Genomic DNA, 16,510 nt, shown 5'->3' on the forward strand with positions numbered 1-16,510 from the left:
AGCCTTTATTGGGATTCCAAATTGCAGATGCTTCCGGAGCAACTTATTTAAAATTGCTCTGAAATCTAGAATTCTCAAAACACATATACATAATATGTCGAAAAATAAAGTACTGGGAGCAGTGGAATATAACAGTGTCATCTTTCAGCCTAATGTTTCAATCCAATTCAGACTGTGGGGATGAAAATCTCCTCTCTCTGACGGCTATCAGGGTCCTATATGAGATTAATTTGGGAGGCAGCGTCAACTCCAGTTCCTAAGTTCACAGCGTAATAATGCTCATATTTCAACACTAAGTTGCCGGTAAAGTTGAGACTAAGTGATCCCCTGGTGATTGGGTGAGTGTTTTTTGGGTAAGATTGAGGCTTGTTTTTAATTTTGGTTTACATCGTATGGCTGCCTGCTCTTAGCATATAGCATGATGAATTTATAGCGTTTGTATTCTGGCTTTTGTGTAATGAGTATTCATTTTTTCACAGGAGCAGTCGAGAGCTGTGGACGATTTTGCTGGGAAGGTCAGCGCTAAGAGAGGCTGTAAGTTCAACTGAGCCAAACTGTTATCTGATTTGAAGTTGCTTGCTTAACTCCTCTTGGAGTTCTTGAAGGATTGCTATTTCCCCAGAGTTATCAGTAGAAGTAACATAATATGATTTATTAATGGTGTGAATAATCCTTTGAGGTGTGGCACCAGTGGGTTAAAACTATTTTCAAAGAACGCTGAATGAGTATGGTTTGCTGCTGCAGGCATTGATGTGTTAGCAGGTTTACGGCCACAGCTCTCTGCAATTTGCAGATCTTTGCTGGGATATTCAAAAGCAAAATGCTTCTCCAGGTATAGAAATAAAATCAAAAGGCAAGTCAGGGTAGACTGTTGTTAAGCGTCTCCTACTGCCTAGCTACAGAACAGCATCAGCAGAAGGCTGGGAGTAGGTTGTGGTATATGGGGTACTTGAATAGGAAAGAAAATAACGTAAGCAAACAGGAATGATATTATTGAAGAAATCCCTAAGAAAATCACAATCGGTGGGGGAAATGTGGTTGGAAGGAAGGATTAATATTTGATAGGTGGAAAATGCAAAGCGAATGAATTATAGAATCAAATTTAAAATGTATGCGTTATGTTCTTTCAGGTTCAGATTGAAGCTGAGTTAGACCGACATTGTGAGCGATTACTGGCTGGACTGTCTTACTACAAACCCCCCAGGTAATGCTGATACCTCTTGTGTACTTTGTATATCACCAATAGTTGCGGTACTGTGTACCTTAAATAAATAAATACTCTAACCATAGTGAGGTTCATATTCATAGCTGGATAATATGATGACTTTTTTTGTTGTATGGGGACTAGATTTATTTTCCCTGTCGTTTGAGGTATATCTTTGAGAGTGGGGATGGGTTGTATAGTATAAGTAAGGCGACTGTAATTTGCATTGGCGTGTGAAAATGAGTGATCACAGAGGATGTATAAGCAGGTAGGTTTTGTCAATAGATATAAATTACTCCAGTGGGTAGGCATTGTTGGTTGGATATAAATAAAACCTATGGGATAGCCATTGTTGTTGGATGTAAATTAACCCAATGGATGAGTACAGTCAGTGGGTGTAAATGACCCCAGTGGATATGTTCATATGCTGAGAAGACTTCTGATTTATTTGTGACAATTAATAAATAGACCCTAACTATTGCTGTTCAGGAAAAGATAACTTCCTGTTTTTGTAGCTAACAGCGTTAAGAAGCTTATCACCTCCATATACTGACTAAGCTGGTTGTTTCTCTTACAGTGTATCCTCTGGGGAGAAGCTAAAGGCTGATAAAGAAGTGGTAGCGCCGCTGAAGGAAATTGGGCTACGGATCAGCAAATTCTTGGTGCGTATTACTATTATAGTTTTAGGTGTTACAGTGAGTTAGCATGCGGTCTCATGGGACCTGTGTTTGAATCTGACTTAGAAGGGATGGAAATCTCTGCCAGGTGTAATGGTCCAACACAAAAAAGATTTCAGGGCCGTCTCAATCAATGTTCTCTCTAAATTGTCTTTGTTCTGCGCGGCTTGTTTATTTCAAAGCGCGGTCCCTTTAAATTTCTGCGCGTGCACAGTATTTCAAATGGGAAAGCTTGTGAGCGGCCTGCGCGGTGCCTTGCAGATTACTGCGTAGCCGTGCATTCGCGCAGCTTGGTGGGGACATTGGTCTCAACCCATTTTCAAGCGTTTGGAAGCTCAGAGCACAAAATGACCTAAAATCCGACTAACAGTGAAGACCATTTGGCCTATCTGTTAGAAGGATGGCTTTAGATGGCTCAAATATATTTTTTCATCGCTAACTTTTTATTGTTGCCTATATTCTTATAAACCAGACCGCTTAGGTCAGTATGTTTAGATTAGTTTCTATCTTAGCAGCTCACCTTGAATGGAGTATGAAAGATATTATTTCATTTCGAACCAACGGTCTTGAAATTAAATTCCATTGTGTTTGATTTCTCTCAGCATCTGTGTTTAAAAAAAAAAGTTTGAAAAATGCACACCTTGTTTATTGCAATATAATTCAGTTCTGATAATTGGTTTATTGTTCTTGGATAGAGTCTGGATGAACAACAGAGTGTTCAGATATTGCAGTCGTATCTTCAAGAGGATTACAGGGGCACAAAGGACTCAATAAAGGTATGACTCTTTTGGCAGGGGCGTTTTAATGGATCAAGCATGGATACTTTCTGGAGGAATAAAGCTTCATGAGGAACAATAGGGTAGCTCATTAATGAGGAAGGCATCCTTACCTACAGAGGTAATTTTTCATAAATAAAAACAGAAAATGCTGGAGATACTCAGCAGGTCAGGCAGCATCTGTGAAGAGAGAAACAGTTAACGTTTCAGGTCGATGACCTTTCGTCAGAACTGGAAAAAAGCAGGAAATGGAACAGATTTTTGAGCAAGTGTAGGGGCTGGGAAATGGGGGAGGGGATGAAAGAACAAAAGGGAAGGTCTGTGATAGGATAGAAGGCAGGAGAGGTTAAGAGACATTAAGAGATATTCAAGGCAAAAGGAGATGGTAATGGGACAGGTTAAGAAACAAAGGATGGCTCTAGATGGAGTGTAAATTGCGCTGGCGGAATGGAAGACAGCTGCCCTGTGGGAGAGAAGAAAAAAAGAGTGTGGATAATAAAAAATATATATATATGATGGGGGCCGAGGTTATGATCTGAAATTGTTGAACTCTATGTTGAGTCCAGAGGGCTGTAAAGTGCCTAATCGAAAGATGAGGTGCTGTTCCTCGAGCTTACGGTGAGCTTCCGTGGAACAATGCAAGAGGCCGAGGACGGTGAGGTCTGAGTAGGAGTGGAGCGGTGAATTAAAGTGACAGGCGACCGGAAGCTCGGGGTCCTCCTTACGGACTGAACGGAGGTGTTCCGCAAAGCAGTCACCCAATCTGCGTTTGGTCTTCCCAATGTAGAGGTGACCACATCGTGAGCAGCGAATACAGTATACTAAATTGCAAGAAGTACAAGTAAATCGCTGTTTCATCTGGAAGGGGTGTTTGGGGCCCTGGACAGTGGGAAGGGAGGAGGTATAAGGGCATGTGTTGCATCTCTTGCGCTTGCATGGGAAGGTGACGGGCGAAGGGGAAGGGGTGTTGGGGGTGATAGAGGAGTGGACTAGGGTGTCGCGGAAGGAGCGGTCCCTACGGAATGCTGAAAGGGGAGGTGAAGGGAAGATGTGTTTGGTGGTGGGATCACGTTGGAGGTGGTAGAAATGGCGGAGGATGATCTGTTGAATGTGGAGGCTGGTGGGGTGAAAGGTGAGGACAAGGGGAACTCTGTCGTGGTTCCGGGAGGGAGGGGCAGGGGTGAGGGCAGAAGTGCGGGAGATAGAACAGACACGGTCAAGGGCCGTGTCAACCACTGTAGAGGGGAATCCTCGGTTGAGGAAAAAGGAAGACATGTCAGAAGCACTGGTGTGGAAGGTGGCATCGTCAGAACAGATGCGGCAGAGACGGAGAAACTGGGAGAATGGAATAGAGTCCTTTCAGGAGGTGGGGTAGGAGGAAGTGTAGTCCAGGTAGCTGTGGGAGTCAGTGGGCTTGTAGTGAATGTTTGTCAATAACCTATCCCCAGAGATGGAGACGGAGAAGTCAAGGAAGGTAAGGAAGAGTCGGAGATGGACCATGGGAAGGGTGGCAATTGGAAGCAAAGTGAATGAAATTATCTAGTTCAGGGCGAGAGCAGGAAACAGCACCAATACAGTCATCAATGTACCGGAAAAAGAGGTGAGGGAGGGGACCTGAGTAGGACTGGAACAAAGAGTGTTCCACATATCCCATGAAAAGGCAAGCATAGCGAGGACTAATGCGGGTTCCCATAGCAACACCTTTGATTTGGAGGAAGTGAGTGGAGTCAAAGGAGAAGTTGTTCATTGTGAGAACAAGTTCAGCCAGGCGGAGGAGGGTGGTGGTGGATGGGGACTGGTTGGGCCTCTGTTCAAGGAAGAAGTGGAGTGCCCTCAGGCCATCCTGGTGGGGGATGGAGGTGTAGAGGGATTGTACGTCCATAGTGAAAAGGAGGTGGTTGGGAACTGGAAACTGTTGAAGTGGCGGAGGGCGTCGGAAGAGTCACGGATGTAGGTGGGAAGAGACTGGACAAGGAGAACAAAATAGTCGAGATAGGAAGAGATAAGTTCCGTGGGGCAAGAACAGGCTGAAATGGTGGGTCTACCAGGGCAGACCTGTTTGTGGATCTTGGGAAGGAGGTAGAAGCGGGCTGTGCGGAGTTGGCGAACTATGAGGTTGCCGGCTGTGGGGGGAAGATCTCCAGAGGAGATGAGATCAGTGACAGTCTTGGAAACGGTGGCTTAATGTTCGGTAGTGGAGTCATGGTCCAGGCGGAGGTAGGAGGAGGTGTCGGAGAGTTGCCATTCAGCTTCCGCTAGGTAGAGGTCGGTTCGCCAAACAACAACAGCACCACCCTTGTCAGCAGGTTTAATGACAATGTCGGGGTTGGATCTGAGAGAATGGAGTGCTGCAAGTCCAGAGGGAGGTAGGTTTGAGTGAGTGAGGGGAGCAGAGAAATGGAGACGGCTGATGTCACGCTGGCAGATTGCAATGAAAAGATCTAGAGAGGGTAAGAGGCCAGAGGGAGGGGTCCAGGTAGAACGAGAATTCTGAAAGCGGGAGAAAGGGTTAGCCGTGCAGGGGGGAGACTCCTGGCCAAAGAAGTGGGCACGGAGGCGAAGGCGGCGGAAAAAGAGCTCAGCATCGTGCCGAGCTCGAAATTCATTGAGGTGGGGGCATAAGGGGATGAAGCTCAGGCCTTTGCTAAGGACTGATCGTTCGGGGTCAGAGAGGGGAAGGTCAGAGGGGATAGTGAAAACGCGGCAGGGGGTGAGATTAGGAGAAGGGATGGGGTCAGAGGAAAGTGAAGGGGAAGAAGGTTCCGGAGGGGCATTGGTGTCCAAGAGTTGTTGAAGCTTGCGATCCTTGACACCTGAAAGGAAGAAAAAAAGTTTTTTGTTAAAGCGCCGGATGAGGCGAAGGATGAAATGGAGTTGCGGACCAGGACAGCTTTGGGATAGAGTGAGTTGGTGCTGCTGAAGAGAGAGGTCGAGAGTGTTCATGTGGCGTCGCATGGCATTCAGCGTGGATCTCCGGATATGGCGAGAGCAGTGGTTTGAGGAATGTTGAATATCTTGGAGATATCTGTAGTCCTGGGTGGATCCAAAACACGAAGGGTGGAATTTCAGTTGGAATCCATGAGGAGTAAGTCGGAGACGGTAGTTGCTGAGGAAAGATATGTGGCTGTGAAAGCGAGTTTTGGTAGATACATGATCAAACACGAGAAGGGAGACAGAAAGCAATGAAGATGAACAAGGTAAAAGAGACAAACGGAACTCCCGTCGGAGAGAAGAGCAGAACTTCTTCAAGGTGGGCATTCCTAGAAGAGAGGTGGCAGTGAATTAAACACTAATACAAAAAGAAAATACTGCAGATGCTGGAAATCTGAAATAAAAACAGAAAATGCTGGAGATACTCAGCAGGTCAGGCAGCATCTGTGAAGAGAGAAACAAAGTTAACGTTTCAGGTCGATGACCTTTCGTCAGAACTGGAAAAAAGCAGGAAATGGAACAGATTTTTAAGCAAGTGTAGAAGCTGGAAAATGGGGGAGGGGAAGGCAGAAGAGGTTTTTCCCCTGGTATTACCCCAGTTTCCTTCCTTTCCATAATAAATAACCTAATAGATTGGATGTGACTGTATCTACCAGCTATTTATACTGCCTTTGATTTGGTCCAGACATGAAACCACCTGTGTGATACACTTGAAATTGATAACTGATTCGACATGTAGAACTTCTACTGGCAATTGGGTGTTTGAATTAGGGTCTGATTCAGCCTCGAATTTCCAATATAAACCTGGCATTAAATTCACAGTTGTACTGTGTTTCACAAAAAATTCTTACTGGGGTGTTGACAGATGGGATTTATTACTGTGTAGCTGGTTCATTTGTTTCTTTTGTTCTTTCCAGGTAGTGTTGCAGGATGAGAGACAGAGCCAGGCCCTGCAGCTGAAAGTAAGTGGTTATGTTTAAGCGTAAAAAGTACAGCATGTGTCCACAGACGACGTGTAGGGCCATGATAATGGAGAATGCCGATTTGATCCCCCTCCCTCCATGCTTAGTTCCCAGTCTCAGTCATGCTGCTGCCGGGAGGTGCTGAATGGAATTTGTGACTGCACACAATGGGGAGGAACAACAGAGCGGCAGCTGCTATCGGATCAAAGATTCATGTCTCCTGATTTGTGTTCAGGAGGTACTTGTATGGGAGAGATGAAGGAGGAACTTAATATCTTAATTTGAAAGATTTTTTAAAAATCAAAGCATTTAAAGGAATATGCTCCAGGCTCTCCAGTCATTCTTCAGCTTTATTTTTCCTAGTATCTGCAGTTCCTTATGTTAAAAAATTAATTTAACACATACTTGTTCATGGGATTTTTTTTTTAACTGTTCGATTCACAAATACTTGACTCGCAGTTTGGGAGTTTGCTAAGCATTACTGTTTCCTGCTCTCATTCCGGAGCACTGCGATGTGGGATGACATCAGAGCCTGTCTTGCCTGACTTAAGTGCTGAAATGGTAGAGATTGTACCCAGTGTCACACAGGAAACTTTGTGCTATCCGGCACCGACGGGACCGAGCTGTTGCCGTCCCATCAAAACTGCCGGACAAACCAGCACTAATGTTAAAACATACAGAAGCTTTTGAGCTCCGTATCTAGCAACAAACCCACAGCTTCTAAACAGTTGGCCGTAGCTTGCAAGTGTCTCTGTAGCTAAGCAACAGCTTTAGCTAGACCTTGCAGAGCCTGACTGGTGAAAAAAAAGCAACGAAAAGAAAAAAAACTTACTGAAGCGACTCCTGAATTTTGCCTGTGGCTCGAGCATTCCAGACAGTTAACCTCCGGATAAACCAAAGTTTCCTGTACAACAATCTGGAAATGAGCGTAAAAGCAGTGTTTGGTCACAGTGGTCTGATGTGTACTTATTTTTGAAATAAACAATTAAATACCGTTTTATAATTTTCTTTCCGCTAAGAAACTGAGGCACTAGGGAAATTGTTATTTTTTTTTGTGATCTTTCCTTGGCGTAATAACATTCTTTAGCTGTGACGGTGTATTTTCTTCAGATGGTTGTAGTTTTCCTTGATTGCCAATGCTTTGATCTGTCTGCCACAGGCGTGATAACTTCTGTTCATTCTTGGTGGGGCCAGCATTATGAAAACCAAGCCACCAGGCTTATGAAAAGCAGGGCCCACCTGCCTTGACTATGTGAAAAAGTTGGCCATTTTTGCCTTGCCTCTGCTGATTACAAAATGAAATGCATGGCTTGGATCATTTCGTCTTTCAATGAATTTGAGTCAGTGGAAGGCAAAATTATAACACACGATGGCCCAGAAATTTGGGTCGGGGGCTTCCCGCGGGTGCAAGCCCCCGACCTACACTTACATATCACGCTGACATTTGAAGACTGGGCCTGCTTGGATTTCCGGTCTGTGGCCTGGTTCAGCTCCCGGCGCGCTGTGCGTGCGTGATCCAGCGGCGTACTTAGTGCGATGAGCCGGCTGGGATCACGTGAGCACTGGGCAACCAATGGGAGTTTACAAAAGTCCATTCATGAGTTAGACATAAGACCTGTCAAACTCATGAAAAGTACGGGTGCCCAAAACACTACTTAAACTTTAAATAAAAGTTAAAAAAACATTCCAATAATTAAATTAACTATTAATAACTTTAAAAAACTAATTTAAACAATTATTCAAATTTCTGCCAAATTTTTTTTTCAAGAAATTGGGTCCAAAATACACTTACCTTACTGTAAATTCTTTAAAAATAATAAACCTGTGGAAAAAAATTTCTAACTTTAATTATTAGACCACTTACCTTTTAAAACTAAGTCCTTACGTCTGCTTTTTACATTCGTAAAAAGTGGAGGCCTTCACGCACAGACAAACCTGTCAAAAAAAACGAAGTTCAACGCGTACGCGCTGCCTCAAACGTCGCTAGGGAACCGCCTCTTAACCCCTTGGTTCAGAGGAGAGGAAATGCCGGTTTTCCACGCATGCGCTGTGCATGCTGAAATCCGGCACTTCCAATGGGCCCACGCGTGAGTACCCCGTCCGTACTCACGCGTTGGGACCCGAATTACTGGGCCACTATTTAACGAAACTCAAAAATTTAAAAATGAATGATTTTGTTCAGCTTGAAATTGGCTAATAATTCTTTCAACTTGTTTTTCCATTTTGAGTGTTTTTCTTGAAATAAATTGTATATTTCTTGTCCTCCTGTGCTCAGATTGCAGAATACTATTATGAAGAAAGACTCTACACGCTACGTTGTGTTCTATACCTACTCACGTATTTTCAGGATGAACGACATCCTTACAGGGTGAGTTGAATTCATGCAGAAATGAACTATTCAGGTGAATTTTAAACTGCACTGCTGAACTGAAAAGCTTGTTGGGAAATGTTACAGTACCTGCTACTGATTAGATGAACATACATTCGCTATGCTGTACTCTGACCAGTATATAGTAAATCAGTACATACTTTTCATTGTGAACTTCAGTTTCAGAGAAAATCAATTATTATAGCTGAACTGTGCAATAGTATTATCTATCTATCTATATATATATAAAGCGGCTCTTCTGTCTGTCTGTCCCGATGTCTGTCTGTCCGTGTTCTATACGTTTGAAAGTTACAGAGCGTACCGACGCGCGCGTCGCCTCAAAAGAAAGCTTGCGATTCCGGACCGGTCATAGGCGTATTTACGTTTCGGCTGGACAAAAATCCCGCCCGCGGTATCCAAAAAACGTTCAGCATTCCGCTCATTAGCATCTCATTAGCGACCGTGTGACGTCGAGGTCAACCAATCGGACGGCGGGTTCCTGGCGCGTGCCATCCTACAGTTGAGTGTCGAGTGACTCGACGATTGACCAATCCTACGCTTCGGTGACCTGACCGGTCGACCAATCGGTGCGTGTGGGGGCGGGCCTTATCCTTCTGAACCGAGGTGAGTGGCCGCCATCTTGATTTTTCACGATTTCTTCCCCCACACTTTCTGTGTGTTAGGGAACTAAGGTAAATATTTTAATGATGTGTTAGGGAATTAAATAACAATTTATTTGTGTTTTAAATTGTGTTTAGCAAATGCGCACGCGGTGGGCGGGGCAGTTGGCTCCTCGTTCGAGACCAGGCCTGCGTCCGACCCGAGGGGCCACTTAGTTAACCGGCAGCCGAGCCCTGCCTCCTATTCACATCTACCGTCCTCCTTGCATGGGCCTACCGAGCGACTCTTACTCCCTCCTCTTTTGCTGCTCTCTATTTATTTAATCTCCTCTTACTCGGCGAAAGATGAGTTTAAAAAAAAAAAGAAGAGGCCGCCAGTTGCGCGGCCGCCTTGACGACGGCACGCATTCGCACGGCCCCCGTTACCCCGGCAACGGGGCACGCCGGCGGTCTTGAAACCACGCATGCGCACGGCCCGCCACCCCGTGATGCCAGCACGCATGAGTTTAAAAAAAATGAAGAGGCCGCCAGTTGCGCAGCCGCCTTGACGCCGGCACGCATGCGCACGGCCCCCATGATGCCAGCACACAGCCTCGGGAGATCGCAGGGGGGGCGAGCCTCGGGAAATCGCGGGGGGGGAGAGCCTCGGGAAATCTCGGGGGGGGGGTGGGTGGGTGGAGAGCCTCGCGAAATCGCGGGGGGTGGGGGGGGGGAGAGCCTCGGGAAATCGCGGAGGGGGGGGGGGGGGGGGAGAGCCTCGGGAAATCGCTGGGGGGGGGAGAGCCTCGGGAAATTGCCGGGTGGGGGGGGGGGGGGGGGGAGGGGAGAGCCTCGGGAAATCGCGGGGTGGGGGGGGGGAGAGCTTCTCTGTTTCGCGCCCCCCCCCCCCAGTCTCTCTCTGTTTCCCCCCCGCAGTCTCTCTCTGTTTCCCACCCCCAGTCTCTCTCTGTTTCCCCCCCCAGTCTCTCTCTGTTTCCCCCCCCCAGTCTCTCTCTGTTCTCTCTTTTCCCCCCCCCCCAGTCTCTCTCTGTTTCCCCCCCCCCCCCACCCCCACAGTTGCTCTCTCTCTCTCTTCCAACAACAACATGCCCTCGAAAAAGCTCGGCAACGCCGGGCTCACCCCAGCTAGTATATATATAAACCGGTATCTCTCTGTCTCTCTCTCTCTCTGTCTCTCTGTCTCTCTCTCTCTCTCTGTCCTCTCTCTCTCTCTGCCTCTGTCTCTCTCCAATTCCAATTCCAATTCAAATGCTTTATTGGCATGAAAGTTTACAGAGAACCATATTGCCAAAGCTTACATAGCAAAAAGGTACAGTTTTCCAACATTCTGTATATAAACCGGTATCTCTCTGTCTCTCTCTCTGTCTCTCTCTCTGTCTCTCTCTCTGTCTCTCTCTCTGTCTCTCTCTCTGTCTCTCTCTCTCTGTCTCTCTCTCTCTGTCTCTCTCTCTCTGTCTCTCTCTCTCTGTCTCTCTCTCTCTCTCTGTCTCTCTCTCCTCTCTCTGTCTCTCTCTCTCTCTCTGTCTCTCTCTCTCTCTGTCTCTCTCTGTCTCTGTCTCTGTCTCTCTCTCTCTGTCTCTCTCTCTCTGTCTCTCTCTCTGTCTCTCTCTCTCTGTCTCTCTCTCTCTGTCTCTCTCTCTCTGTCTCTCTCTCTCTGTCTCTCTCTCTGTCTCTCTCTGTCTCTCTCTCTCTGTCTCTCTCTCTCTGTCTCTCTCTCTCTGTCTCTCTCTCTCTCTCTGTCTCTCTCTCTCTGTCTCTCTCTCTCTGTCTCTCTCTCTCTGTCTCTCTCTCTCTGTCTCTCTCTGTCTCTCTCTCTCTGTCTCTCTCTCTGTCTCTCTCTCTCTGTCTCTCTCTCTCTGTCTCTCTCTCTCTCTGTCTCTCTCTCTCTGTCTCTCTGTCTCTCTCTCTCTGTCTCTCTCTCTCTGTCTCTCTCTCTCTCTCTGTCTCTCTCTCTCTCTCTGTCTCTCTCTCTGTCTCTCTCTGTCTCTCTCTCTCTGTCTCTCTCTCTCTGTCTCTCTCAATTCAATTTCAATTCAATTCAATTCAATTCAAATGCTTTATTGGCATGAAAGTTTACAGAGAACCATATTGCCAAAGCTTACATAGCAAAAAGGTACAGTTTTCCAACATTCTGTAGGTGTCAATCGATTTGACATTTGTTGGGTACATACAATATTACTTTTAAACAATATTAATTTTAAACAGTCTTTGTACTTCATTTGGTACGTTCAATATTAATTTTAAACAGTCTTAATTTTAAACAGTCCTCAGGTTGTGACATGTTGTTACATATTTGGCCCCAAGGTATGGTCTGTCTCCTTCTCCCAGGACTAATCTCAATTTTGACAGGTCATCCAATTCCTTGAAATCTGGGGTTGTTTGGCTTAGCTTGTTGAATAATATGTTTCTTGATGTGTTGAATTTTTCGCATTTTAGGAGGAAATGCATTTCTGTTTCAACCTCGCCGGCCAGACATTGATCGCATATTCTATTCTCTCTAGGCTGCCAGGATTTCTTGTATCTGCCTTTTTCAATTTCCAGTTGGTGGTCGCTCTCTGTCTCTCTCTGTCTCTCTGTCTCTCTGTCTCTCTCTGTCTCTCTCTCTCTGTCTCTCTCTCTCTGTCTCTCTCTCTCTGTCTCTCTCTCTCTGTCTCTCTCTCTCTGTCTCTCTCTCTCTGTCTCTGTCTCTCTCTGTCTGTCCGGCTATACAATCAAAAGTTATAGAGCGTACCTACACGTATGTTATATCGAAAGAAACCTTATCGTTAGGGGACTCTCGTAGGCGTATTTACTTTTTCGTCAGACAAAAATTGTTTGGACAGTATACAAAAAACGTTCAAAAATCCACTCATTAGCGGTTGACCAATCCTACCTCATTAGCGTTGAGTGACGTGCTGCTTGACCAATCCTACAGTTCAGTGACCTGATGGTTGACCAATCGGTGCGTCACGGGCAGGACCTAATCCTCCAGTCTCCCTAAACTTCGCCGCCATTTTTTTCATCCCCACAGGGACAGCACCAGCCAAACAAACCCCCACATTGCGACTCCGGGAGCGGCAGGTGAGTTTACACACAGCGGGCGGGTCATCGGCAGCGGCCGGTCGTCAACTGCGGTGGAGCTCAGCTGGGCTCCGTCTCGGCCCCACAGCCCGGCCGGGCCTCAAGCGCTCGGCCCCGCACGGCCGGTATCACAACCGCGCCGGCCCTGAGGCGCTACGCAGCGAGAGGGGACGGGGGAGAGGGGAGGGAGGGACATAGACTAAAGCAGTGACAGACAGGGGGAGGGAGACCGCGCGGCCCAAAATTGCCCTGGCAACGCCGGGCACCCCCTGCTAGTTGGCTATATGTTAATTGTGACAGCTGATGAGCTATTTTTATTGATTTATTCCATAGGGAGAGTATTCAAAATGTGTGGACAAGCTGGAGAAGGAACTAGTCGTGAATTATCGGAAACAGTTTGACGAATTATTCAGAACTGAAGCTCCAACTTGGAATCACATGGGAATCTTATGGTATGTAAATTCCCTTGTTTTGTATTTGTTTAGATTCCTTTTTATATGGTTTACTTCGCCCTCTCCCAAACTATTGTTTCCTGTTGCTTTACTTCCTCCACCACATAGGAAGGCAGAAACATCATAGTCTGGGCTTTTACATGGCCGTCGTCCATGATCAGCTGACAGGAAGCGTTTCTACGGCGTCGCACTGCTTCTGCTGATTATCTTCCCATCCTTTGAAACCCAGAGAGAGCAGATGAACCTCAATTGTTCATCTGTGAATCAGTGAATAGTTTACTTCTCAATACAGATGTACAGATTGTAGCCAGTAAAGTGGTGTGATTATTAAATACTTCTAACTGTTTAGTTGTAATTGGAAATATAAGCGCTGGTTAAGCCACAACTGGAGTATTACGTCTAGTTCTGTTCACCACACTTTAGGAAGGATGTGAAGGCCCTTGAGAAGGTGCAGAGGAGATTTACCAGAATGGTTCCAGGGATGGGGGATCTTAGCTACAAGGACATGTTGGAGAAGCTGTATTTGTTTTCATCAGAGCAAAGGAGGTTGAGGGATGATTGATAGAGGTGTACAAGATTATGACGGGTTTGGATAGGCTAGACGGGGAAAGGCTGTTCCCACTAGTTGATGGTACAAGGACTAGTGGACACAGATTTAAAGTTTTGGGCAAGAGATACAGGGGGGGATGTGAGGGGAAAACCTTTTCACACAGCGAGTGGTGATGACCTGGAATTCGCTGCCGACGGAAGTGGTGGAACCGGAGACACTCAATGTTTTCAAGGGGAGGCTGGATAGGCACTTGAGGGAAATAAACTTGCAGGGCTATGGGGATAGAGCAGGGGGAATGGGACTGACTGGATTGCTCTACAGAGAGCCGGCACGGACTCAATGGGCCGAATGGCCTCCTTCTGTGCCCTTATGACTCTACTATGGAACCATTTCTCCAAACAAAGTATTTTGGCTTGATGGTGTATACAGTACTTACAATTTCTCTGTATTTTAGGGATCATCCTTTTTAGCTGCAGCCCGCACAAGATAATAGTTATTCTCATGTATAAAATTTCAGAAATCTCTAAAGGCAATTTATGTTACGGGATCTTCTATTATTCGGTCATCTGTTCCCATTCCCTGATCAGGGCGCACTCCAGTCGCACTCAAGTAGAACACACCACGTTACCTTACCTACTTTCACTGTTTTCTGTAGACAGAGCGCCAGGTGTCGCGTTGGTTTGTACAGTGCCTGAGGGAGCAGGCCCTTATTTTGGAGATTATCTTCCTATATTATGCCTATTTTGAGATGGGACCGGAAGATCTCCTGGTTTTCGCACGAATATTTAAGGAGCAAGGATTTGGAGCCAGACAAACGAACCGACATCTTATAGATGAAAGCATGGATGGGCTAGTTGATCGCATTGGGTGAGTATGTTCTGGAGATTAAAAGATTGATGTACAAATGGTTAAAGTAATTTTTGAGGTGGTTTGGATTTTGAAGCATTTTCAGTTGAAATGCTTTGCGATCCTACAATGTAGTGGTGTGTGGATAGATTTTGAAATATCCAGCGACAAACTGTTGAAAAATAATAAATGTAAACTTCATCTCTTACTGGGTGTTACCTACTGCACTGGTACCTAATATTCTGAAGTTACATTAGAGACTTTGGGTTATGCTTCACTTGTGCTGCAATTTATTCTGACAACAGTAGGATGCCCCCACTTTCAACCATCCACTTCTACCTTTTCAAAGACAGTTTAGAATGGTTCTTGCTTTCACTGCTGCAGTGCAAAATGGCACTGTCCAAGTATGTGTTTTTAAGGTATATTTGCATACATGTATTCCCCTAATTTCTGCCTTAATCATAGGTGGAATTCTGGTTTCATACAAATAGTGAAGTGGGCTTCAATTGGGGATAAGCGTAAAATGCAAGGACTGAAAAAAATGTGACAGGGACATATATTCATCCAGTATTGCAGTTACATTTAAAAATAGGTCTTTGTTCATCCAGCTGCATGCTTTTAACAATTCCGTGCATAATAAATCCAGGCCTTTTGCATAAAATAATATCTAAATGTTTAAATGTGGGTTCCCTTGATGGCTGAGAAAATTGTTTGAATGTGTAGCTGGGCCATGCAGATTAGAAAGGTACAAGGTTTAATCCCCAGTGTGACATCAAAAATCTGTCGTATTTCATGTTGAACACTTTTTAAAAAATATATAAAGGCCTTGCAGAAGTAAACTTTAGGCTCTTTAATTTGTTTACTGAAAACACTCCTAATGGCAGGGTTATCAGAGCTGGCTTTGTTCTGCAAGACAAAATGGCCAGGTGCCATTGTGAGTAGCAATCTTGGTGTCTGTGAATTCTGGACTTGAGTAATCTTGGTTCTCATGGCAAACGATATCCCATTGGGTGTCTCTGGGGCAAGGGTTTGATTGACAGCTCATGCCCAGGCTGAAAAATATATTCAGCTTTTGACTAGCTCAGGTATTCTTCTGCACTGAATCCTGTGTAGAGGTAAGCACATGAAGGCTCTGTGAGACGCCCCAACCTTGTATAAATTTTGTTTCAAATGCTGGTCCTAGTTCAAGGATGAGAGTTGGTTGAAACATTTTGTCATTTATCTTGTGCACAGGAGTTGTAGGTTGAATGTTATAATCTAGTGTAATCTGTTACTACTGTTTAATTTTTACTTTTAATAAATATGATTTGTAGATTATAGTCTAAGCCCCAAACTTAGAGTGATGATTATTCCATTATCTGAAGACTAGGAGGGCATGAGGGCTTGTTTCAGTGAGAACATTTCTGTAATGAGGTTGTTCCGTTCGACACTGGGCAATGCCAGTAACAGTAGCATAGTGGTTATGTTACGGGACTAGTAATCCAGAGGCCTGGACTCGTGATCCAAGACATGAGTTCAAATCCCACCTCGGCAGCTGGGGAATTTAAATTCAGTTCATTAAAATCTGGAATTAAAAAAAAAGCTAGTACCATGTAAAGGTTTGATTGTCACAAAAACCCATCTGGTTCACTAATGTCCTTCACGGAAGGAAATCTGCCGTCCTTACCCGGTCTGGCCTATATGTGACTTCAGACCCACAGTAATGACTTAACTGTCCTCTGAAATGGTTGTCAAGAAGACAGCTCACCATCACCCTCTCCAGGGCAGTGAGGGATGGGAAATAAATGCTGGCTTTGCCAGCGGCGCCATGAATGAATTTAAAAAAATGCTACATTAGCAGGTATTGTGCATATTAGGTTACACTTTGGTTTATAGGATGCAAGGGGCTTGCTTATGGGAGTAGTCCTTTGCATTGAGTACATGAGAAATATCTGGTGAGTGCCCAATGATTGTACAGGTACAACACCGGTAATCCGGCACCCGATGGTCCGGCACCTTCAGTGGTCCTCCACGAGGAAGGTCCTGCTGTCACATTCCCTCCCTGGGATGGGTCCAGCTCGGGTC

The 16,510-nt window shown here is 45.4% G+C and overlaps 1 protein-coding gene across 1 annotated transcript in view; it reads left to right on the forward strand.

The window, feature by feature from the left end:
- The window catches only part of nup188 (nucleoporin 188), an 81,240-nt gene that overhangs the window by 3,734 nt on the left and 60,996 nt on the right, over positions 1 to 16,510 (forward strand). The window contains 9 exon segments of the mRNA XM_085965142.1: positions 480 to 534; positions 1,131 to 1,204; positions 1,782 to 1,866; positions 2,577 to 2,657; positions 6,506 to 6,550; positions 8,826 to 8,918; positions 12,932 to 13,028; positions 13,031 to 13,050; positions 14,256 to 14,467. Of these exon segments, the coding sequence (XP_085821268.1) occupies positions 480 to 534; positions 1,131 to 1,204; positions 1,782 to 1,866; positions 2,577 to 2,657; positions 6,506 to 6,550; positions 8,826 to 8,918; positions 12,932 to 13,028; positions 13,031 to 13,050; positions 14,256 to 14,467 (762 nt within the window).

This window comes from Somniosus microcephalus, chromosome 23 (assembly GCF_052327205.1).
Source record: "Somniosus microcephalus isolate GS21.2 chromosome 23, FLI_Smic_1.0, whole genome shotgun sequence".
In the NCBI taxonomy this organism is placed as follows: Eukaryota; Metazoa; Chordata; class Chondrichthyes; order Squaliformes; family Somniosidae; genus Somniosus; species Somniosus microcephalus.